The sequence below is a fragment of the Nyctereutes procyonoides genome, unplaced genomic scaffold, assembly GCF_905146905.1.
Source record: "Nyctereutes procyonoides isolate TBG_1078 unplaced genomic scaffold, NYPRO_anot_genome, whole genome shotgun sequence".
NCBI classification, from domain to species: domain Eukaryota; kingdom Metazoa; phylum Chordata; class Mammalia; order Carnivora; family Canidae; genus Nyctereutes; species Nyctereutes procyonoides.
The window spans coordinates 12,789,260-12,813,689 of NW_026575117.1; the positions used below are offsets into that span (position 1 = coordinate 12,789,260).

At 36.8% G+C, this 24,430-nt stretch overlaps 1 protein-coding gene across 1 annotated transcript in view; it reads left to right on the top strand.

Annotated features, from left to right (window-relative positions):
- Window positions 1-24,430, top strand: part of USH2A (usherin) — a 686,930-nt gene that overhangs the window by 389,199 nt on the left and 273,301 nt on the right. Inside the window, exon 37 of the mRNA XM_055333895.1 lies at window positions 22,175-22,354. Coding sequence (XP_055189870.1) covers window positions 22,175-22,354 — 180 coding nt within the window. The remainder of the gene's footprint in view (window positions 1-22,174; window positions 22,355-24,430) is intronic.

A 24,430-nucleotide genomic window follows, 5' to 3' on the forward strand; every position in this document is an offset into this window, starting at 1 on the left:
AATAATTAACAGATTGCACAGTATTGGACTATATTAGGATATGTTTCTGCCTTTTCTTAATGTCTACCATAAAAGTGAGGGTTAGCACTTAGTTCTGTGGGATTCTAATGGATTTGAAGCATCCATGCAATTATGAGGAACAGATGATACAAATTAGATTTTCCTAGAGTCTACAAGTGCCATCTACTGACCTGGAGTACGTACTTTGCTCACTGGCTCTCAGGAGTGCCTCGCTCACCTTGCCCAGGTGAATAGCCAACTCCCACAGGCCAGTTTACAAATTGTCAGTATTATTTTTCTCTCCTTACATATATCAATTAACTAAAAATTTTGCTTATAAGTAACAGGTTATAAAAGTTCCTTATGAAACATGCTGACTGTGAGTTCTTTTGAAGATAAGTGTATAACTTTAGCAACAAAACCAAAAAATGACTGACAGTTGTAGAAATGTAGCTTACGTGACACTGTCTTACAAATTATAAATTTTTGATCTGACTGGTAGGTGAAAACAATGTGTGATGAGAATGTATGTTTATATAATTATTTTATAAAGTTTCAAAAAGATATTCAACTATAAATATTGTAAAACTCCCTCATGGTCCAGAAGGAAAAGAGAAAACAGTAATATTTAGGGAAAAAGAAGCTCTGAAGTCCTATAGAATACCCTTCCAAATGCCAACCTCTTTACCACTGAACTAGATTCTCTAAATACGCCACACTGTTCCTATTCTTAGTAGACAATACCTTGTCCTGCTCTTTCTCTTAGCAGTTATTGCAGAGCCCTCTGTGAATAGTTTAATTCTTCATTATCCTCCCTTTTGAATGAATTGGGAAGTGATCTTGCTTGCTTGATAACCTGACAGATTGTTTTGTGTCTCAGTTTCTAAGGCAAAGCACCAGGGTGTGCTAATTGCGGAGTCCTTTGTGCACTGTTAACTCTCACCTGCCCTGAAAACCTGAGTGGCGGCTTAGTTTTTCTCTCCAAGTGCCTCCTCCTCCTGATACTCTGTTTTGTGTTGTGGCCCCGATTGAGAAGGAGAGAATGTGGATTACTTGGGGCAAAAAGAGAGGGTGATGGAAATGACCCTTCAGCGTTAGCAAAGGGAAATATCATTTTAGTAAAAAGAAAAATACATAAATAAAGTGATTTGATCACTGCATACTGGTAAAATTGAGTCATTCCATGGATTCCTGAACATTCTTCTTCCTCAACATAGAAATGTACAAGGGATAGGTTTTAGGAGACTTTTCCCCCAGGGTGGATACTTTCAATCAGGAAAGAATCTCTTATTTTATTTTATTTATTTTTTTTAAGATTTTATTTATTAGAGACACAGAAAGAGAGACACAGGCAGAGGGAGAAGTAGGCTCCATGCAGGGAGCCTCACGTGGGACTTGATCCAGGGTATCCAGGATCAGGCCCTGGGCTGGAGGCGGCGCTAAACCACTCAGCCACCAGGGCTGCCCAAGGAAAGAATCTTTTAAAAAGAGAGAGTGGAAGAAAAGGATAGGGGAGAGATGGAAAAGGAAGGAAGGAAGAAGAGAATGAAAAAGAGGGGGAAGGACTGCATGGGGAAGGAAGGAAAAAGGAAGAGAAAGAAAGAAAAAAGAGCAAATAATGAAATTAGCATTACTCAGTTGTGATTTTTTGTTTTTGTTTTGCTTGAAAGAACAGGTGGCCCTGAAAAAAACAACAAAAACAACTAATTTTGAAGACTTTTTAAAAAGAGAAATGGAAATTTGGAAATAACACACACATTCATGCACACACACATAGGAGTTACCTCTGGGTGGTTGATAAGAATGGTTTATCTTCATCCCCCCCCCCTTTTTTTTTACTTAAGTTATCAATTTTCTACAACAAATAAACATCATTTTTGTAATCAATGTCTTTAAAAAGAACTAATACCAACAGAGGGTTACAAAGCAGAGCCATTTGGGGTAATCACAACTGGTTCTGCCAGCAAGGAAGAGATCTTGAGGGGTGAGTCAGAAGCCCTGAGGTAGAAGCCTCTAGAAGGACAGAAGGTCTTGATGTAAATTTCGGTGATTACCCAGAACTCTCCTGGTGATGTGAGCGATGTTAAATTTTCCTTTTCCTGTTTCGCCTGGGTTTCTTTCTCCAGCAGTTGCCAGGGGTCACCACACAAACAAAAATCCTGAGGATGTTGCAAAACAAATAAGGAAACTAAGTAGGCTTGGTCAGAGTAGCAAATGGGACTATTTATGACTGAGACCATAAAGATATGGGGTTGCTGGGATCCCTGGGTGGCGCAGTGGTTTAGCGCCTGCCTTTGGCCCAGGGCGCAATCCTGGAGACCCGGGATCGAATCCCACGTCGGGCTCCCGGTGCATGGAGCCTGCTTCTCCCTCTGCCTGTGTCTCTGCCCCTCTCTCTCTCTCTCTCTGTGACGGTCATAAATAAATTTAAAAAAAATTAAAAAAAAAAAGATATGGGGTTGCTGAAGTTGGAGCCTAGGAAGTGGGAGCAGGAGCATGAAGTTTTCCCTCCATGCTCACATCTGGAAAGGGGCGTGGGAGTAATTTAAAGATGAAAGAGGATTTGTCTAGGTGGAAAAACTCGACAAATATAAATATGATCCCCCGCCCCCTCCCTTACTGATGGTTCTCTAAGCATAAACTTTTCTTCCTTTTGTTACTGGGGTCAGTATCTCATTCCACCATCAGTATCAGGTGTTTGCTCCTTGGCGTGTATTCCCAGCTAGAGTCAAAAGCAAGTAAAGAGGAACCAAAAAAAAAAAAAAAAAGAAAAAAAAAAAAAAGAGGAACCAAGATTTCTCGAGTGAGCACAGTACTGTGGGGTTTAAACCAAATGAATGCATATTTTTAACCACCTTAAAATACCAGCACCCAGAATAGGCTTACCTTCCCGAGGAGTTGCCAGTCACCAGAAATAGTGCTTTAGGTTGTCAGTACATTCAAACACTATTAATCTGTAAAAAGAAAAAAAAAATTTTTAAAAATTAAAAAATTTAAAGTCTCGAAAAAACACAAAAACGCAGTCCATCTTTCAAGGTTACCTAGAGAAATTCAGAGACCTTGGCACACAGTCTGATTCTCTGGATGCCTTCCTTGCCAGAATAAACTGGGCTTTATGAAAATCACAAGGGGGCAAGAAGATAGGGAAGCATTTTGTTTTCTTGGGAAGGTAAAGAAAAGAATTATATGTGGGAACCCCTTAGACTTCCAAGGAGTCTGCAGGAAGGCTAATGCTGTTAGGAAAGGGACAGCTTTGTTTTATAGTCCCCGATGTCTGCTTTTTAGTGTGCAGGGAAATGTGCACTTTCCGAGCTGTGCTTGCAAGCCATGCAGTATCTCTGACACGCTGCCCTCTGGGAAAACCCGCCAGTGGGGGCCTGGTTGCAATGATGCAGTACAGCTTGTACCTTGGAATCCCGTCGGAGAACTTTGTAGTTGCTTGTCAGTCAGTGGGAAGATAAAAGAGGCAGCTTCTTTTCAAGCAATTTGAATTCATTTCCCCATAATGAGTTAGAGGGTCAGGCAGCTGGAGTGAGCTCGCCGGAGATCTTATAAAGTGTGTTTTGTGGATGGAAGGGAACAGAGGCCCAGCAAAGGAAACATGCCTGGCAGCCGAATAAGCAGAGGAACGTGGCCAGTGGTTGGTCCACTTCTTTGCAGGACCACTTACCTGGTTCCCCAGATTTTCAGAAGGAGGGGTCAGGGAAGGTATGGCTCTATCCCATTTTATTAAATAAAATCCCAATACGTGACAGTTGAAAGTCTAAAGTAGCAGCTGCTAGTATTGCCTGCACACTCAGCAAGCACAGTCATGTGAGAGGCACTATACTATGGTGTTTTTCACATCAGATGATTTGTGACCCCACAGTTTCTTTGAGAGACACGGAAGAAATTAAACCCATGTCGTGTTAGGGAGTTCTTTAGCTATAGACAATAGCCTCTCTCCCTGACCGTTTTAAATGCTTTAAAATCCACACCAGCTTTATTCGGAACAACAGCTGTGAAAAAAAGGTGGTGCTCCAAGCAAGGATTAATATGAAGAGCAATAAGGGAAAACAGAGAAAATTGCTTTGTCCCTATTTCTTTGGGAAGCAAATTTCTCCTCTGCAAAAGAGAAATTCCGGTTAATAGACTTTTGCGTTAAGTTCCAACACATTTCTGGAGACGTAAATGCACACAACTAGAAGCGCGTGGGAAATAAAAAACATTTTACTTGGAGTTTAGAAAAAAATCATTGCTCTATTGCCGGTGAAAATATGAATGGGCAATAATAAGATGTACGTCATTTCAAACGCTTAGCTATAGAATATATACCCACTGAATATATTGACACCTGTGATTGTATATCATGTCATGGCCAATAAAGCTATAGAAATATGTAATTAGGAGATACTCTTCCACAAGAATGGAGTTAAGCATTAATTTATCAAAATTACTTAAGAACTCATCTGCTCTCAACACTCACACAGCAGCTTATTGAATTTGTGTCTCATATCTAATTGGCTATTTTCTTGACATAATGAACAAGTGCAAAGTCTATGCTGTTGTGTCTGTTGAAGCAGCGACGTAATGATGAAAGGCAAATCCCAGCCCAGGGCTGTAAGGCGGCGGGGAGTGGAGTCCACGGAGGCACAAGAGAATGAGAGAACACTGGGCCTCTGTGTCCTCACTGCTCAAGTTCCTCTTTTAAACTCTGTCGGAACGTCTTTGTGTAGGATGGAGTCTCTCCATTCTACTGTCTTATAAAAGGAGACTGTTTATCAGCAGATCACCAACCCCCCCCCCAAAGTATTTACTTTGGTTTGTGGAAGACATTTGACTAGGTTTTGTTTTTGTTTCTGTTTTTTAAATCAAATTTAAAGCATTTATAAGTGCTCAAACCATTTTGCAATGCACATGGCTGATCTGGGGGCTTCTAATAGGAATGGTGAGGTTCACTGGGAGGCACCAGCCATGGGGCAGATATGTGATATTTTGAAGCGATATTGTATACCACTAATAGACCTGTCAGGAGTGGGTCTTGTATGCTTTTAATCATGGCAAGTGTTCAGTGTTTGTTGAATAAAGAGCATTATTAGAGTTGCTTTCAGATATTTGTAAACTAAAAATATAACCATTATACCTAATTATCTGGATATTGTTTAAAGAGGCTCTTGATAGATAAGTGTAAGCTATCAATTACTATTAGAAGGAAATGGGGGATCCCTGGGTAGCTCAGTGGTTTAGTGCCTGCCTTTGGCCCAGAGTGTGATCCTGGAGTCCCAGGATCGAGTCCCGCATCGGACATCCTGCATGGAGCCTGCTTCTCCCTCTGTCTGTGTCGCTGCCTCTCTCTCTCTGTGTCTCTCTCTCTGTGTCTCTCTCTCTGTGTGTGTCTCTCATGAATAAATAAATAAAATCTTAAAAAATATATATTAGAAGGAAATGGATGACTGGATTATATAAACAGAAAAAAAAAAAAACCAAAAAACAAAAAACCCAGGCCTCCCAGACCAACCTCTGAGAGAAAGTCCTCCAGCTGAGTTCTTCTGTGGGGATTGCAGGATGGACCCCTTTGATGATGATAGGTTAGAGTGTTACAAAGATCACAAACCTTATGTTTGGCTCCTTCGAAAGTATTCATAGATGACTCTGAAATCATCATGATAAATACTAAGAACAGCCCAGTGGGAACTAATATTTCCCAACTATTTCCATGATGTTATTAGATCAACGAGTTACTTCATTCAATCCAAACAGCAGAATCTAAAGATTCTAGTAGACCATTCAAGAACACACAAGTTTATATAATTTTCTGAAATTTGTTTTCTTTGTAAATAGAGTTGCGTATAGATCTTAACTTTTTTTGTAGTCATACTCTTTTGGGGAGATATCAAAAGGACTTTTATGCCTGAGGATCACATATCTGACAAAATAGGATTAAACTTGCATATTTTTTCATTCATTTGTTCATGTGACAAACATGTATCTAGCTTTTATGGAGCAAGAGAGAAATTATGATAGGTACTAGGTTATAGTGTGAGCAGAGGAGACAAGTCCAGCACTAAAGGGGGTCATGGTTACTATGTGAGATAGAAATTAACTAATAATCACATAAAACTATAAAATTACAAATTTTAAAAAGTGTTAAAGTAAAAGGATATGTCACTAAGATTGCATGGTAGGGAACCTAATATAAATTAGAGGATCAGGGAATACCTTTTCAGCAGATGACATTTAGGGCAATATGGAGGCACTAACTGAGGAAAATACAGGAAAGGGGATTCCAGGGAAAGTGGTATTTGGGAAGGATGCAAGGAAGGTAAAATTTTGATGAGTTCAAGGAAATGAAAAAAGGCCATGTGGCTGGGACAGAGTGGATAAGGAAGAGAATGTCACAAGATGAGACTGGTAAAAGCTAAGCAGGAGCTTAGGCATCCTACAGGATATTTTAAGCATTTTGGCATGGAAATGGAATAATTACAAAGGATTATCAATATATTTTTAGTTGTTATACAGATGGATATTACTTAAATTTACTAGTTGTAGGCTCAGATTGGAATATTTTGTTCTCTTCAGAAATATTTTTGTCAAAATGATACTAATTATAAATGAGGTATATTTTCATTTGGTTGGCATTCAGTCTTTTTTTCCTATGGATATATAGATATGTGTATATATATATGTAGATGCATAATATATTTGAGATCTTGCCACACTTTATATCCTACTTTATTCATTTAACATTGTATTATGAATATTTCTCATATCCCACAAAAGCACCCATAAAAAACATTCTCAATAGGTACATAATATCACTGGCATGGCTATACCAAAATGTATTAGCCATCCCATTGTTACTGGATATTTAAGTTTATTATTTTTATTATTACAAAGAATATTTATTATTGACATATGATTCTACATTTATCCTTAATATATATTGTTGAAAAGGAGTTATTAAATTAAAGTTGATAATGTTTTTTAAGACTCTTGATAGGCATTAGAGAAATGTTTTTGAGAGAAGTCATATCAATTTACATGTTCCCTAGCAGTATACAAATGTGTTTATCTTTCTGTAATTATGCTAATTTGATAGGTAAAAATGATAGATTGCTTTAATTTGCATTTCTTTTATTCCTATTGAAATAAAATATTCCATATGCTTTTTCTAGTTTGTCTTTCTTATTTGTTCACATGCTTTACCCAGATTTTAGGGGTGCCTGAGTTGGCTCAGTTGATTGGGCATCTGACTCTTGATTTCAGCTCAGGTCATGATCTCAGGGTTGTGAGATCAAGCCCTGCATAGGGCTCTGCACTCAGAGCAGAGTCTGCTTGAGATTTTCTCCCTCTCCGGCCATCCCTCCCCCTACTCATGCTCTCTTTCTCTAAAATAAATAAAGAAAAGAAAAGAAACAGAAAATTGAGTTTTATATTTTTGATAATTAAATCTCTGCTTATTTTTATAAAAGTATTTTTTCTCTCTATCCAGAGTTAAAATATTATGTTTTCTAATTTTGCTAAATTTATCGGAGATTGAAATTCATATGTATGATGATGCTAATTTCTGGGCTATTTATTCCTTCTTTCATATTTTCATTTCTCTTTGAATCATCACTGTGACAAATTAATCTTTGTGCTTTCAACATTTTAAATATTTAGAACTTACCTTTGTATCTTACAGATATAGTTCCCATCTTCTCCCTGCAGCTTATTATTCGTTTTTGTTAAAAGATCTTAGTTCTTATATGTATATTCTTCCAACTGAACACTAAATTGAGTTGAAAAAATGCCATGGATATTTTTAATGGAGTCATCTTTTTATAAATTAATTCATGAGAAATTTACATATTCTATTATTTCTCATCTAGAAATGTATTATGATTCCATTTTTTAGGTATTTTATATCTCACAATAAAGTTCTGTCATTTTTTCATAAAGACCTTATATTTCTTATTAGGATTATGTGCACATATTTTACTGTTTTTTTAATTCACTTTTTTGTGATTGTGCTTGTTTATTTTTATGGCAATATTAAAAGAATCATTACTGGCATCACATCTGTGTTTTAAAATATGCCATTTTCATCAATACTTTCTTTAAACATTTATAAATCTCTGGGTTAATTTTTCCAGCTCTATTAAGACAGAAAATACAAAGGACCTTACAGTTAAGGAACATTCTGTGAGTCTAGTCCACTCAGCTATGTGAATTTAGATGTATAAACACACTGACAGGCAAGATGGATGCTTTTACCAGGAACAGAACGGGCTCTAATTTAAGTTCCAAACACAAGTTTAACTCATACATTATGATTATTTTAGGTAAGCCACAACCAAACTTTGACTAATTTTTTGTTTCCAGAAATTCATTTGAGATAATTAAAATAAGCTTATAAAGTAAATATAAAAAGTTTAACATACTTGTATCCATTTGTCCCAATTGGGAAAACCAGCAATTCCCTTTTTTGGAATTGTTTAGTAGAAATAATTAGACACACAAAAACATCTGTGAAGTCACATTTCTGGCAAAGTTTATTTGCATAACAGAACTTGAGAGGGGTATTTCTAAATGTCCAGCTATGTGGATGAACTGCATTGTGGTGAATTCATTTTAAAGGTTATGCAGATGTGCATTTATTGATAAATATGTAGTGCTCCAGGTACAAAACAATATTATAAAATTCTGTAAGTGCAGAATATAATGCATTTATATATGTGTGTGTAAAAATATGCAAAGATACATACCAAAATCACCACAATATCAACAAGATGACAATGATTGTCTTGAAATTTTTCAGTAATTCTAGTTTTTCTATTCATTGTGTCTGACATAATCTTAAAATCTACAATAAACATATTTCTTTTATAATCAGGCCAAGAAGGAATGAATGAAGACAAAAGAAATAAAAAGGGGGGGGGAGAGTTTGTAGCATGTGTCATCTTAAAGCAAAACTATGGAAGATTTTAGGAAGCAACAGACCCTAAAACTCCAGACTCTTAAGTGAACTTGGTAACAAGAGAGTTGGCTTCATTAAGCATGGGGAGTTAAAAATCTTGGGCCTTGACTTCTTTCAAAAGCCCAACCAGTTGCAATTACTGTTTATTATCTTCTTGCTTTTACTTGAATCCCTTAAACTTAAAGTGATTCACTTTCCCTTTTCCCTAATAATTTATTCCTTTATGATAATAGAGTTTCTTAATATCTTTTTTGATTTGTACTCTGTTTCCTGTCTGCTGATTTACTCCGTATGGCATACGTGCAAAAGTTATCATATTAGAAAAATTATTATGCTATAATAATTATGGTACCATCAAACTGAATTAAATTATGCTTCATTGTAAATAGTAAAATGTATTAATTTTTTTAAAAGCCTTTTTATGCCAGAGAGGATAAATAAAGTTACTTTTATATACTTTCATTAACCATCATGACAGTACAAGCCACATTGACAGAACTGATAACAAATCAACTCATTCCTTCTTGCAGCAGTCTCTTCCAGGTAGTTCTGAAATTAGCTTTCTCGGGACTATGAATTAAATGCAACGTATTGTACAGAATCTGTGGATTCTATGAATAAGAGTTTCACCTTCAGTTTGTGTGAATATATACAATGGAGGCAGATCTTGGAACACAGTTTCCTTCTATCTATTAAAGATGAAAATAATTTCTCTTTTTTTTATTCATGTATTTTAAGTGTGCATTCTTGTTTTCCTTTGAGCATATCACTGCAGGGCTGTCCAGTAGGCGTACAAAGTGAGATACATGTGTAATTTGGAATTTTTAATGCACATTAAAAAATAAAAAGGAACAGTTGAAATTAATTTAGTAGTATGTCTTATTTGACATACTCCAAATATTATCATTTCAACACGTAATCAAAATCTTAGTTAATAATGAAATTGCATGTTCTTTATCTCATACTAAGTTTATGTATATATTTTATGCTTAAAGGACAGTTCAAATGATAATCTTGATCAGAAACATAGTTTCCATAACATTTTCAATTTAAAAAGTAGATTCCCATACCAACATATTTAAAAATTCTCCAGTATCAGTTTTTGATTTAAGTTAATTAAAATTAAATAAAGTTAGAAATTCAGTTCCTTAACCACATTTCAAGTGGTCAGTAGCCCCATATGGATAGTGATTATTGCATATGACCGTGCAGGTTTAGAACATGTGCAAAAAAATGTCAGCACGAACAGAAAAGTGAAAAGTCAATGCCAAACTATTGGGAATGTTTTGTCTATTGGATTTCAGAGAATATGAGGTAACTCATGTTTTTTTCTAATTAAATCTACTAAGTTGGCTGGTTGGCTGAATTGGTAATCAAACAGTTGCTCTGGTTGTATGCTCAAATCATCTCAATTTTTTTAGGTCCTATAATTTTTTTTAAGAAAAAATTTTATGTTTCTCAATTATGTTGAAAGCTGTCTCCCCTGGATATTCCTGTTATCCTGGAGATAACCCTCAATTTAACTGTTACATACTAAATTTTGAGTAAAATAAAGAGCCTCTACATTAAGGGAAAAAATTAAATATAGCTACTGTGCTACCGTATTTTGTTCTTACTTCTCCACTGTCTTATAAATCATGTAAATAAGTACAATAAACATTTATTGAGTGATTCTATAATACTTTGGATCTCCAGGTCCATCATTTGTGATGACACATAGAAGTTGGCCCAGGAAAGCTAAAAGTATGTCGTATGTCAAGTGACGCCTTCCATCAAGTTTAGAGCTCCATTTCTTTTTCAGCATTACAACTTAGTGTAATGGCACTTGGCAGTATTGGCATTTCTGATATGACTTCTTTTGGCTAGCTCAGCATTCTTAAAAAATAAATAGTTTTTTCACTCTGTGATTGAAAGGGTTAAATAGTACCAATTCATTACCACTCACAAAAGGATTTATTTTGTTCTCATAAATCAGTTTTATTCCACATTTTTATTATTCTCTTGGGTGAGCTACTCCAATTGAAATCAATACAAGTGCAAGTGACACAATCAATCTAGATATTTGATTATGGATTGGAGATCCCCAGGTCTGCTTTTTTAGCTAGTTTCTTTCTGACCATCTCCCCAAAGAACTGAATATTCTGGCATCTTGACTTAGGAACATGCTTAAAAAGCAGATAATAACTTTCATTTGTATACTGATGATGGAAGCCTGCAGAATGAGCAAAGATTAAAAAGGTCAAGATTTAAAATACGTATCTATAACATTGTTATAATAAGCCATCCAAATTTTTCAGTATTTTTCTTAACATAAAGTTAGCTTTAAAACAACTTTACTCTTTCTTTAAAAAATACCAATTAATACAATTGGTGGCTATAGACTGCATTCTTAGGCTACATTAAGTAAGTGATTAACTACTTCTCATGACAGAGACGTTACCTGTTTTCACACATTTATTTTAGAACTTAACCATACTAACTAGGTTAATAAGAAAATGGTTAAAATGAATAAAATGCCTTTGAAGGGATTCAAGCTGGTTCTTTTCATTTCCGTAATTATCCAGGCTGGAAAGCCACCATCAAGGGATTTAAAAGAGAAAAACAGTTCAACTTTAAATTAGAGAGCAAAATTGATTAAGTTGTTGCTCAAGAGGGCAACATTTATATATCAAACTCTCTTTGCTTTACAAACAAATTTATATCTTATGATCCTTTACATATTGAATGCTTATTTTGGGACTCATGGTACCACATTATAGTTCTCTTGCCTCTGACTCTAGCCACCTGTTCTTGGTTCTTAAGCCAAATTTTTGCATAGGCACAATTAAACCATTCTGTAACTCATTTTCTTATATTGAGTATAAGGCAGTATTTGGTACACTTATCTGATTATTTCCTTAAAATAAATTCCAAGGCAATATTAACACTACATTTGCTTCTTTCAGCAACTATGTTAGCCTCATTTAGCCTTTTAATTGTTTTCACCAAGATCTGTAGAAAAGAGGATGTTTTGTGTTTTGGTTTCTTTTTCTTTTCTTTTCTTTTCTTTCTTTTTTTTTTTTTTTCACAAATTACCTCTGGAAGCACATAAGTTTGAAAGTGTAAAAAAAGTCTTTCAGAAGCAGTTGAAAGAGCAAATCCATCCTTCTTTCATCCTGAGTCTTTAATTATTCTTCAGTTACTCTTGTTAAGCCTTCAGAACAGCAGCTGTCCCTGCAGTCAAAGCCATGCACTTGGATTTCCATTTACAAACTTCCTGGGCATGTGGAATTAGGGACCGTCGGACAATAGATTTTCTCCTTTTTCCTTTTCAGTAATCTGCTGACTAGTGAAAGATACTCACAGCATTGACAGGACAGTGCAGTGGCATAAGATGGGGCTCTGTCAATGCAGTGTTCTTTCCACATACACGGTTCCATTCTTTAAAGAGTTTACTCAAGAAAATCAATCCAGAAATTGGCAATGACTCTCTTTATTCAGGAAGGCAGCACATTTTTAAAGAGGTAGTCATTTTAATTGTTCAAGTCAGAGTGAAACTCTTCTTCTAAAGAGCCAGATTGTAAACGTTTTACACCTTGCGGGCAATACGGCCTCTCCCATAACTACCCAGTCATGCTATTGCAGCATGACAATACCTAGAATGCAAGTGTTCTAATAAAACTGTGTGCTGATAAAACTTTATTTACAAGAACAGGAAGCTGGCCAAATTTGACCTGTAGGCTGTAGTATATGGATCCCTGGTTTCATTATAATTTATTTATAATTAATTTAAATGTATCCCAATTTAAAATGTATGTAATATAGAAAAAATGACAATAAATCCCACTCCCTATTACTAACCAATGTCAACAAATGCAGAACATCATTTCAGATCTCTTTCAATCCATGAGTGGTTTCTTGGTAGTAAGCAGCAGGAAACAGTTCTGGTTAATTAAGGCAAAAATGAATTATTACAAGGGAACGGAGCATTTCAGCAAGTTGTCAGGAAAACTGGAGAGTCGGGCTGGTGTGGACACCACGAATAGCTTGACCCAGACAAACTTTGCTTCCAGACACCCCTGCCTTGCCCTCCCACTCTCCTGGAGCAGCACCACCATTAAGTGGCCCTGCACAACTGCAACTCTGCTTCTGCATTCTCAGCAATTCTAGAGACAGCTAGAGAAGTTCCTGACTGACCTGAGTTAATGTTTCATTCCATCAAACTTTGATGCCCCACGTGGCAGCATTTAATTGTCAGCCCTGTGGTCAGTTCCACATGAGCTCCAGCTATCCTTTCATTTGAAAAAGAACAAAACAAAACAAAAAACCTATTATATTTCTGGTCGTTTTCTTTTTATATATCTATCATCTGCTCTTTCATTGTAATTTCTTGATTTTTTTCTTATGCATTGATTATGACTTTCCATCATGGCTTTCCATCATGGCACTGAGTTTTTAGTTGTTTCTATTGTGTTCCTTACTTTTTCTAACTTTATTATATACTTAATGATTTCTAATTTCCAATTTGTTTCTCTGGCTCTGCAATATTCTTTGTCATTCTATAGGGAATATGTACCGTTTTTCTCCCCTCAGAGCCACCATGTGGTTACTTTGTCTTTTTATGTTGGGATCTTTTCTTTAATTTGGCTCTACATATGCATGTTCAGTATGTTATTTCTTCCTTAAAATTTGTTTTGCTTATGCTTTGTGCCAGCAGCTCTCTCGACTTTGCCCTTGTTCTGAACATGGCCACTTCTTTTCCTTTCTGGTTCTAGGTATTCTTCCCTCAACCTAAGCTTTGAGAAATGGGTGTTGTTACTAACGTCCTTGTCCGTAGACTCGGGGTGGGGTTGGGGGGGAACAGGAGTAAATTTGAGGATACGGTAAATGCATTGAGCAGAATTCTAAGGGATCTGGTTTCTCAGTCTCTTCTGAAATCCCATCAAATGTATCTTGTAGCAACCCCCCCCACACACACACACACACTCCATTTATTCACATTCTTCTCCCACTCCTACTAACACCAGCTTCTTCCTCCAACTCAACACAGTGGTCAATAGAATGGCCGCTCTTCCTATCTCTATAGACTCTATTCCCCTTAAAATTAGAGAAGATTACTAAGAGTTCCTAGGATTCTGATTGGTTTTTATTCCTTGCTCTAGGAGCAGAGTTAGGAACTGTGCTATGTTGAATAGAAATGTACCATATCTTTCTTTTGTTGTGTGGTTTCAAAACTAATGTCATTAATGTGTTCCTTTTCCTTTATACATTTACTCCAGGATTCTCAGCTGTTTTTGTTAATGCTATTATTTTTGTTCTAGTTTTTTCCGTTTTGGAAGGCATTTTGGAAAGGTACTTCTGTCATACTAAATTATGAATTCTTCTCCAAAAAAAAAAAAAAACCCATAAACTTTTGCAAGTTCACAATTTATTCCTAATTCTCTTCTCAGCAAGGTGATTCATTTTCAGTTTGGAAACTGTAGCCAACAGACTCTAAGATAGCATCAGGTTATTCCAGCCTCCTGGCACTCACACTTGTGTAATCTCTTCCCTTGGTATGTGGTCAAAACCTGGGGCTTGTCCCTAGCCAATTGACTATGGCAGAGAAGGTGGGATGTTCATGCTGTGACAATATTACACAAGACTGTGACACATCCTGCTAAGAGACTAACTCCCTTGTATGTTGGGGAGACCCATATGGGAAAGAAATGAGGACAATTTCTAAGCAACAACCAGCTAGCAACTGAGGCAGCCCCTAGCCAATAACCTGCAGGAATAGAATGCTATCAACAACTATCTGAGCCAGAAGTGATCCTTCCACAGTAGAGCCTTGAGATGGGACTTTGGTCCCAGCCAACACCTTAACTGCAATGTTTTAAGATCCTGAGCAGAAGACCCAGTTAAGCATGCCCAGACCCCTGGCCCACAGAAAGTATGAGATAAGAGATTTATGTTATTTTGAGCTGCTCAGCTTGTGGTAATGTCATTACATGGCAGTAGCTAACTAGTACAGGAACATAGGACTATGTGACTGCGGCACATAAAGCAGGAAGAAGTCACCACAAAACATGAAATAATTCTCACCCCAAATGGATATTCTCCTTTATTTTTTTAAAGATTTTATTTATTTATTCATGAGAGACAGAGAGAGAGGCAGAGACACAGACAGAGGGAGAAGCAGGCTCCCTGCAGGAAGCCCCATGTGGGACTCAATCCTGGGTCTCCAGGATCATGCCTTGGGCTGAAGGTAGGCACTAAACTGCTGAGCCACCCAGGGATCCCTGGATGTTCTCCTTTAATGGAGAATCTGTCTCAAGCATATATGTCCAAGTAACTAAAAAGAAAATTGTAAACATTTTGTTAAGAATTGGTGATAATGTTTTTTAAGATTTTATTTATTCATGAGAGACACACAGAGAGAGGCAGAGACACAGGCAGAGGGAGAAGCAGGCTCCATGCAGGGAGCCTGACGTGGGACTCGATCCTGGGTCTCCAGGATCACACCCCAGACTGAAGGCGGCACTAAACCCCTGGGCCACCGGGACTGCTCAGTGATCAATAATGATTATTGGGCTATGCATTAGATCATGATAGTACTACAAGTTCAGCATGGCCTGTGTGTTTCATAAGGCTCTACTAGAATTCCGAAAGGAACAGCAGCTTTCGTTAACCAATTAGTCATGTTCATGTCCAGCATTTACTCAGGAAGCTGTAGATCACTTTCTATGGTAACGTATTTTCCCTGATAGCTCTTGGCTGATTGAGATAATGGCAATAGTTTGTTCATTTGGAAAACTAACACTTTGTCCAAATGGGGAAAATATAAATCAAAGTAGAAAAAAAAAATCTGACTTTTCAGAGTATAACACAGTTGATGAAATTGGACTATACTTCCCTAATTTACAATCATAGTAAACCTCTGAATTTACTCTTTATAAATCTATTTATCTACACACACACACACACACAGTTCTTTTCTGATATTAATAAAATGGGATCCATTTAGGAAAACCTGACTACAGTACATAAAGCAAAGTTGATGAAAAGAAACCATGTTCCAAAGGACTTTTTTAAATGATATTTTAAGTATTTGGAAGAGTAATTGTGCAACATTAGCTACAGTCTTGCCCACACATTAAAAAAAAAAAAAAAAAAAAAAAAAAAAACAGAACAAAACAAAGAATCCTCAGTATCTACAGAGCTGTATATGCTCTTGCATGAGCACAGATTCAGGGCAGAGGCCTCTGAAGCATCTTTTGGTAAGTTGATGAAATAGTCTATGATTTTATTCCCTGAACTACAATTGTCATTCTAGCACAGTGGCCACTCTAAAAGAGGAATCAAAGAAGTACAGGTTTTACTAGATGACAAGTAATTAAAAATCACATTAGAGTAATTACAATAATGCTATGAAATATGATGCATTAACAGGGCTCTGTTCTTCTCAGGGTGGGAAGTTACAGGTTACTCATTTCTTTCTCTTTCAAACTGTTCTGTTGGAGAGGATAGCTACATAGGTAAATATCTATAAATATTTTCTATGTTGGCAACAATATAAGGCCAGGAATAGGTCCCTTTAGCCATATGTTAACTTAAAAAGGAACAAATGTCCAGTGCCGTTCAGATCTCTGCCAAGATGAAACCTCTGATAATAGTGGAGTTTGGAGGATGCACTTGCCTTTTGGGTAAAATAATTTGAAATAATAACTTCAGAATAAATAAAAATAACTTAAATATGAATACGTGCTATAGAGTGACCTGGAATTATTAGCTCACATTAAAGGCCCGATTCACCACTTTGCCCAGATGTGCAGTCTGTCGTTCTGTGTCTTTTGATTTGGGGATGGATAGAATTCTGTGATAATGAGATAATGCTGAACAACACTGAAATTGAGACCTCAATACCAGGAAAATACAGCATTTTCTTTCTACAGCAAGAAGTGGGAAAATTAGTTAACACCTTTCCTACCTTAGGGTGTAATTGGATTCAGAAAAAGGCTAACTTAAAGCAGGACCAGGTCTGACATCTAAAATCCTCACAAGGTAACAAGAATCAGTTTGGTTTGTTCGCTGTCATTTCTCATTATAATCTTTGTCATGAGAATGGATTCATGTTGTGCCATTTTCTGTTCTTGTTACAATCTTTGTCACATGAATAAGATATCAGGATGTTAATGCCTGGCGTACCGTCTTCTGTGTGTGATGATACTGTACAAGACTACGCTGACCTTTGCAATATTATGTATTCTGATTGGTTGTTCATTTCACCTCTTTCCCACAAGTTAATAAGGCTGTAAAAAGGAGAGAACTGAAATGGCCAGCCAGTCAAATTATAGAATATTGAAAAGGTCAGAGCAGTACAGCACAGAGGAAAAAAAAAATTATGGAATATATGGTGCATTAAAATTCTTGTGACAATGATTATAACAAAAATGGGAAAGGATACCCATTTATGTTATATCAATCTGGAGAACCCCATAGGATGATATTCCTGAGACAGCAATCATTTACGCATCCCCGGAGCAGATGTATCTACACTGGTTTGTGCTTAAAAAATAATTGTATAGAAAAATATCCTACTACTGTTCAACAAGTAACTTTAAATGTAAGATTTTTAGCCTTAGAAAATGAGCATGAACGCTGTTGATATTTTTGTAGGATTTCATCTCTGAAATTAAGGTTCGTTACAAGTAAAATCTGTTGGGCAAAGATTTATGTCGACTCTCAATTTAACACTTTTTTTTCTTCAAAGTAAAGTAGAAAAGTAGGACTGAATGAATTAACTTCTTAGAAAAATCCTTTAGAATGTAGATTATCCTGAGGCAGCAGCTATGAGTTTATTTGAAAATTTTACGTGATCTACACAAAACTCGGTATCTTGTTTCTGTTTTTTCGCTTGTGATACATCATGTCGGACAATATACAAAGAATCTTTCCTTCCCCTGTATCTTCAGGGGTGAGACTGAAAGGGAGAAAGAGAAGTACTCACCAGAAGTCCTGAAGCGATTGCTCTCGGGTGTGCAAAATGACTGCTCATTTTAAAAATTATTTTTGTGTATTTTGAAATGTTTCTTATAGAACAACTTACTAGATTTTTTTAGTCTGTGAAGATAGATTTGGTTTAAGAGTCCACTTTATACTTTCTGAAGATGCATTATTTCACTTACAATAAAGTGAACATTTCATAGCCCAAAGCCAGAGTCCAAAGGCATCATTAACAAGGATGTCAAAGTGATCTAATTATTTTGGGAAACAGCAGAAATGAAATTTTGACCATTACTTTAAGATTAGATTGAACATGGATGAAATAATCCTACAATCAGCAGTTGTGCATGCTTAAGAAGAATCACCAATTCCTGGGCCCTGCCTTTGAATAGTCTCTTTCGGTAGGTCTGGAGGAGAACTCATGGAGGTGGATGTTGATGAAGTATCCCCAGGTGATTTTGATATAGGTGAACCCTGCAGCACTAGGATAGACGACCCCATCTGCAAAGTGCTTAGTGTGATCCCAGGTTAAAGCCCAGTGGTGCAGATCACAGCCAAAGAAGTGAGTGAGGGGAGCTCCACTTCAGGCTCACAGTGCCTTGGGGGGCAGGGTGACGGGAGGTTGCGGTTCCAGAACACAGGAGCTTAACTGGATCTGCACCGTCCACTTATACTTACAAATAGGGTCAGCCCTGAGGAAGACCAGACAGAAATGGTCACCTCTGATAAGAAATGCTTATCACTGTAGCATTTTCTAGCTTGATTCTTGAGGCTGAACCAATGGGGCTGCATTTTCCAGCCCACTGAAAACAAAGTTTATGCAGGGAAAGGCAATAAAGCAAGACGCTCTCAAGAGGGGGGAATCTTAGGACTTGCATTTTAAGAATTTTCCCCCAAGATCTCGGAACTCAAGCTGGTCAAGTTCAAGGGAAGAAAGAGAAAACAGAATAAAGTGGAGAAAGAGAGAAAATCTGTGTCCCGGGTTTGGGTTTTGAACCTGGAGGTTTGTGAGCCTCCCCAAGTGTTGAAGTCCTGTGGTTGCTCTAGGCCTATGGATTAAGCTGCATGTTAGTGAGGGTAGGGGAGTATTGGACTCACTCAGCTGTGTGGTTCCTGGAGATATACAAGTTCTTTTTTGAGCTGAACAAAATGATTATGTAATTGCATACTTCTCATAATTATTGAGTAATTATATACTTCTTATAATTACTGAGTAATCATTGTTCTATAACTAGAACTTAATGTTACAACTAATTGTATAATTACCATGTATTAATGTTATCTGGGAAACTTCGAATAAAGTGGTATTTAATATATTTGCCCCTGCCATGCCATTTTCAAAGCTAGCGAGAGTGTTTGTTTCACAGCTAGAAATTTGCTTCCAACACAAACAAAATATAAGGGAAAAAACCCTCAACCAATATTATAATCCTAGATGTTAACTCCTTGTTCTTTGATTTGTACCTGACTTGAACTTTGTAAAATTGTATTCTCACATTAGGATTTTAGAACTTTCGTTGTTATTTTGCAATCTTCAATACTTTGTAAGGTATGCACAAGACCACTACTTCAGAGGCATCTCCCTGGGTCTCGCAGGATAACCTGACCTTTTTGAAATTTTACAACTGGGTAATTGACAACAGCAGCCATTGTTTCAGCTGTAACTAAAAATGCTTCCAAGGAGTTAGGTGTTATTGGAACTTGAGATCTTCAAATGCAGATAATGAAGATCTTTCTTGGATGGTGCTTACAAGGGATTTGTAGTAAATCTTAACCAGGATTTTTGAGTGCAGGAACTGTGTCTCGTACATCTTGAGCATATTGTTATCAGGACCTAGCAAAGCCTGCTCTCTGCATGCAGTTGGAGTCAATCTGTCTAATCAGGTTGATGAGTTATAAAGAACCTGTGAGAGCTAATATAGTATCATTTGGAAATGTCTTCTCAAGGCTACTTTTCAGGTTTCAGAACTTCTTGTTTACGTGTGTTACGCGTAGCCATCTGTGGTGTCTATTTCCATTTTAGGAACTTAAAACAATTCCTAAGCAGTGAATATATCTTTATTTTACTAAAACTGAATGGAAATTACTATCCCCACATCTTAGTCCCTAAGTACCATTTATTCATTGGGAATAAACCACTCCTTTGAATGTGTCAATTTCAGATTCAGAATAAAAAACTCTTGCATGACACTAGAGGTTTCTTCTGGTCATGGAAATTACGTAGCTTACACCTGTGTATTTTGCAGCAATATTTTTTTTCAGCTACACCCTTCTTCCCAAAGCTATTGTAAGTACCTTTTAAAATTTTTTGTACTTTTAAAGTTTTTGTCTGCCTTACCCACATTGCATGGAAATGCTCATAACTGGATATGAGATCCTCTTTTATGTCATTTGATTTTTTTCTTTTTTTTTAAAGGCATTTATTTATTTATTTGAGAGAGAGAGAGACAGCCAACAAGAGAGCATGAGAACAGGAAGAGGGAAAAGCAGTCTCCCCACAGAGCAGGGAATCTGATGCGGGGCTCCATCCCAGGACCCTGAGATCATGACCTGAGCCTAAGGCAGCCACTTAACTGACTGAGCCGCCCAGGTGCCCCATGATCTTTTATTAATTATAGAGTTTGACATATAACCTGATGGGATAATGACCCAGTGGTAGCAGAAGTGACTAATGTTGTTTTGTTCATGGAAAGGAATTAGAATTTTGACTAATGTATGTTGTTGGGTGGGAGAGAGGGAAAATGTAATAGGTAGGTAATTGCTATGGAGAAAGTAAACTACACAGTGCATAATTCTTAATCACTTGCTAGCTGTAAACATTTGTTTGGAAAGTATCAGTTATATTACAGCAAAAACAGTCACACTTCCTAACTGCTGTAGATGAATACCTGTTACATGCTGGGTAATGCAAAGAAATGATCTCACTTAATCTTCACAGTAACATTACAGTCAAAGTATGATCATTCCCAGCTCACAGATGAAAAAACATGAGATTCAGAAATGCTGAGTAACTTAGCAAAGAGCACACTCCTCAAGAATGATAAGGACAGGCTCAAATGCAGAACTTCTGACAACCAAATTCATCTACTTTTCTTTGCACCATATTCTGCCTCAAAACTGTCAAAATACAATATTTTTTAAGATATTGCAACTATTAAATATTGCTTATTGTACATTGCAAGATCATTTTCGGTATGGCCATGTTTTAATTTTTAAACATTTAACCAATGAGGATTGTGTCATTATCTGAAAATCTTGCAAATATGCTTTCCTCTTAAAGTCCAACATCATGTGTGTTTTTCATTTGCCTGTCATTTTGCCTATATTTGTAGAATTTGAGAGGAGGAAATTAAAGAGACATACCATAAAAGTGTTTTGGCAAAGAAAAAGGCTTTGTGAGCCTTACAATCTTAATGGCCCTTGACTTCTGTGTTTTAAGAATAATGAGAATAATGAGAACTTAATTTTTCTAAATTTCAGCACTCTTCTGAAAAATCCACCTCATGTAAACTTTTCAGAGAAGCGTTGAATGCAGACAATGAAATAAATCTTAGGACAGGATTTTCAGTTGTAACCTTTTCCTTGTTTTAAGCCTAATTCCTAACTCTTCTGAACTTCGAATGTAAGTCATTTGTGTGAGAGAGTGACATCAAACCCTATTACTGAGCAGCAGTATTTTCCTGTATCCTAGACATGCTACTATTTGAGAATGGGTTTGCTCAAGTTTTGGAAGGATGGTCATGGTGGGGCTCAGTGACAGTACATGGAAGGTGATTCTTTTACACAGCCAGGCAGCCTCTGGGGTTGGGCATAGAGCTACAAATAGGATCTTCTGATCACAGTGGGCACAGACTGCTTTTCAAAATATTCTGGCCAATTCTGATTTAAAGAGGAAGTAGAGGGAAAGCAGTGAGCCTACGTCTCAAGGAAAATGAGCAGCAAATACCCCAATTGATGACAAACGAAATATCTGACATGTATAATTTGAATATACTGCTTATATCCAGAACCTTTCTGGATGGGGGAAAGAGTGTGATTTCCTCCACTCTGCACATCAGATAAAATCCAAGGATTAAAAACACCCTCAAACAGTTGTAAATAATCCATCATGGGATCCATTAATATGTCTGTACCGTGTTTTTCCTTACATGCACAATACTTGTGAACGGCTTCACACTATCTTAGAATAACGGCTCAGTTATTTTTGATCACTGTGATGAATGAATGAACTCTTAAATGTACACTAATTTTAATAATTTTCTTTTTTTTCAGCAGACAATAACTACACTCTTCTGAATGGCACACAAGTCATGCACAGTGGTGAAGAGACCAACCTTTGGGTACTCATCGAGGGGCTGGTTCCTTTTACTGATTATATCGTACAAGTGAATGTTTCAAATAGCCAAGGCAGCTTGATAAGTGATCCTATAACATTTGCAATGCCGCCTGGGGGTAAGTCTATGAGCAACGTTGACTACATAAATTTATATCGTTGGCTACATAAATTTATATAAATGCCTCGCTACTAAGTCTCCACTGAGCACTTGTTTATAGTGAGAATTACTATTTTTTTTTTTTTCAGAACGTAGAGGCTCAATTGTATTTCTGGTTGTTTGGGTGTTGTTTTGTTTTGTTGAGACCCTTTTATTGATTTTTTTTTATTGTTCTGTTGAGACCGCTTTCATCTTGCACTGTGTGTGTACAGAGGTAAATGTCATACACATGAAGCTCTTGTTTTGCATGTTAAAAAGATTGGGAAATGGTTTTTGTTTGTTTGTGTGTTTCAGCCTTCATTTTAGATCCAAAACTTATATTTTCAGTTTGAGCTTTGGTTCCCATTCCTGATTTTTGGAAGAACCTTATCTATCTAAACCTCTCCATTTGCCAAAAAAGGACAGCATGCAACAAATAGAAAAGGAAAACTAGTTACCCCACTGGAAAAATACCTTGAACTCCCATGTCCTAATGATTAGGGTCCAACATTGTCACTTTCGTATTTGAAATGTGGTAGAATCCAGGTATTTTTATTTTAACTATTTGTGTAAGTAACTGACTTAACTTATTTAGAATTCTTATTTTGATCTACAGTCAACTCTACCCTCATTTTAACTCTTTGTGGGACTAATTGCTAAGAAAAAAAATTCCCTCTTAGATTCATATACCCAGCCCTTGGACAAAAGAGCATGCCTCCAAGTAATAAGAGCGTGATTCACAACTGAGTGTTCAGGAATACATGTTTTCAAAAATACTAACAGAAAAGGACTCCAGAACACCCAATGGCTGTCTTGTAGCTCTACTTCAAAAACCAGTGTGCTCTGGACTAAGGGAGAATGTCACTATGTCGCGAAACAGCAGGACTGGATAAATACCTCTTCTGTAGCAAAGGGTATAAGAGCAGTGAAAGCCTCATCACAAGAGGAAAATAAACAGTTTAATTTGCAGTTTGTATAGGACACTTCTCCCCGGGAAAGATTTAATACCTGCTGTATCATTAAAGTCACTCATTCTTATCTACCTTTCATGACATTATAAGACTTAATGAATAGATGTTTACCAAAACACCTGAAATTCTAAATGGCAGAAGCCACATTGCTCAGAAATGCTTGGAAGAGACAGTTGGAGCTGAATGACTCTGTCTTATTTCATAAACTGATAATAGAAAGGGGGGTTGAAATTAGGTAGGGGCTTGTTTAAGAATTGAGACTCAAAAACCAAAACAAAGCAAAATCAAGAAAAGAAACCTTAGATATTTGTGTCTTCATTTTTTTAATCAACTCAACATGCCGGAAAGGATAGAACATTTGATGACTCTATACCGTGGTATGTAATAGCCTTTATTCACATTTAGAAATTAAACAGTAATTAATGCTTTAATGGAGATTTTTAAAACATAGCGATACCTCCTTAACTGGATATGTGGGAATTTAATGAGTTATATATTCCTTTTATGGCATTCATACTGATTTAGATGGTTTGTAATTTACAGCGAGTTACGTCACATTCATAAAATAGGGCCAATTTTATTCATGCACTTAGGAATGCCTAATAATGTGGGGTAAATATCTCTGTGTGCATGGGTACATACAGTTCAGTTAAACATCACAAATTTCAGGGCACCTGAGTGGCGCAGTCAGTTAAGCAGCTGTGTTCAGCTCAGGGGGCCTGGGATGGAGCCTGGGGTCATTGGGAGCCCTGCTCAGCGGGGAGCCTGCTTCTCCTTCTCCTTACTGCACCCCCCCAACTACCCCCCAGCCCACTTATGCTCCCTCTCTCAAATAAATGAAATATTTAAAACAACAACAACACAGTTTCTTTTTTTTTTTTTAACAACACAGCTTCTAATGCTAACTCAGCATACAGTCTGTGACTATATCTGTCAGTGGTTAGTAGAAGAATTAATATTATACAAATGGGAAGAAACTAAAATTTTCTTTCTAACAGTATAGTAGAACTGAAATCAACTGCCGAGTTTACTTTTATCTCTACTCCGTGGATGCTTAGTCATGCCTCTGTCATGCCGTTCTGCAG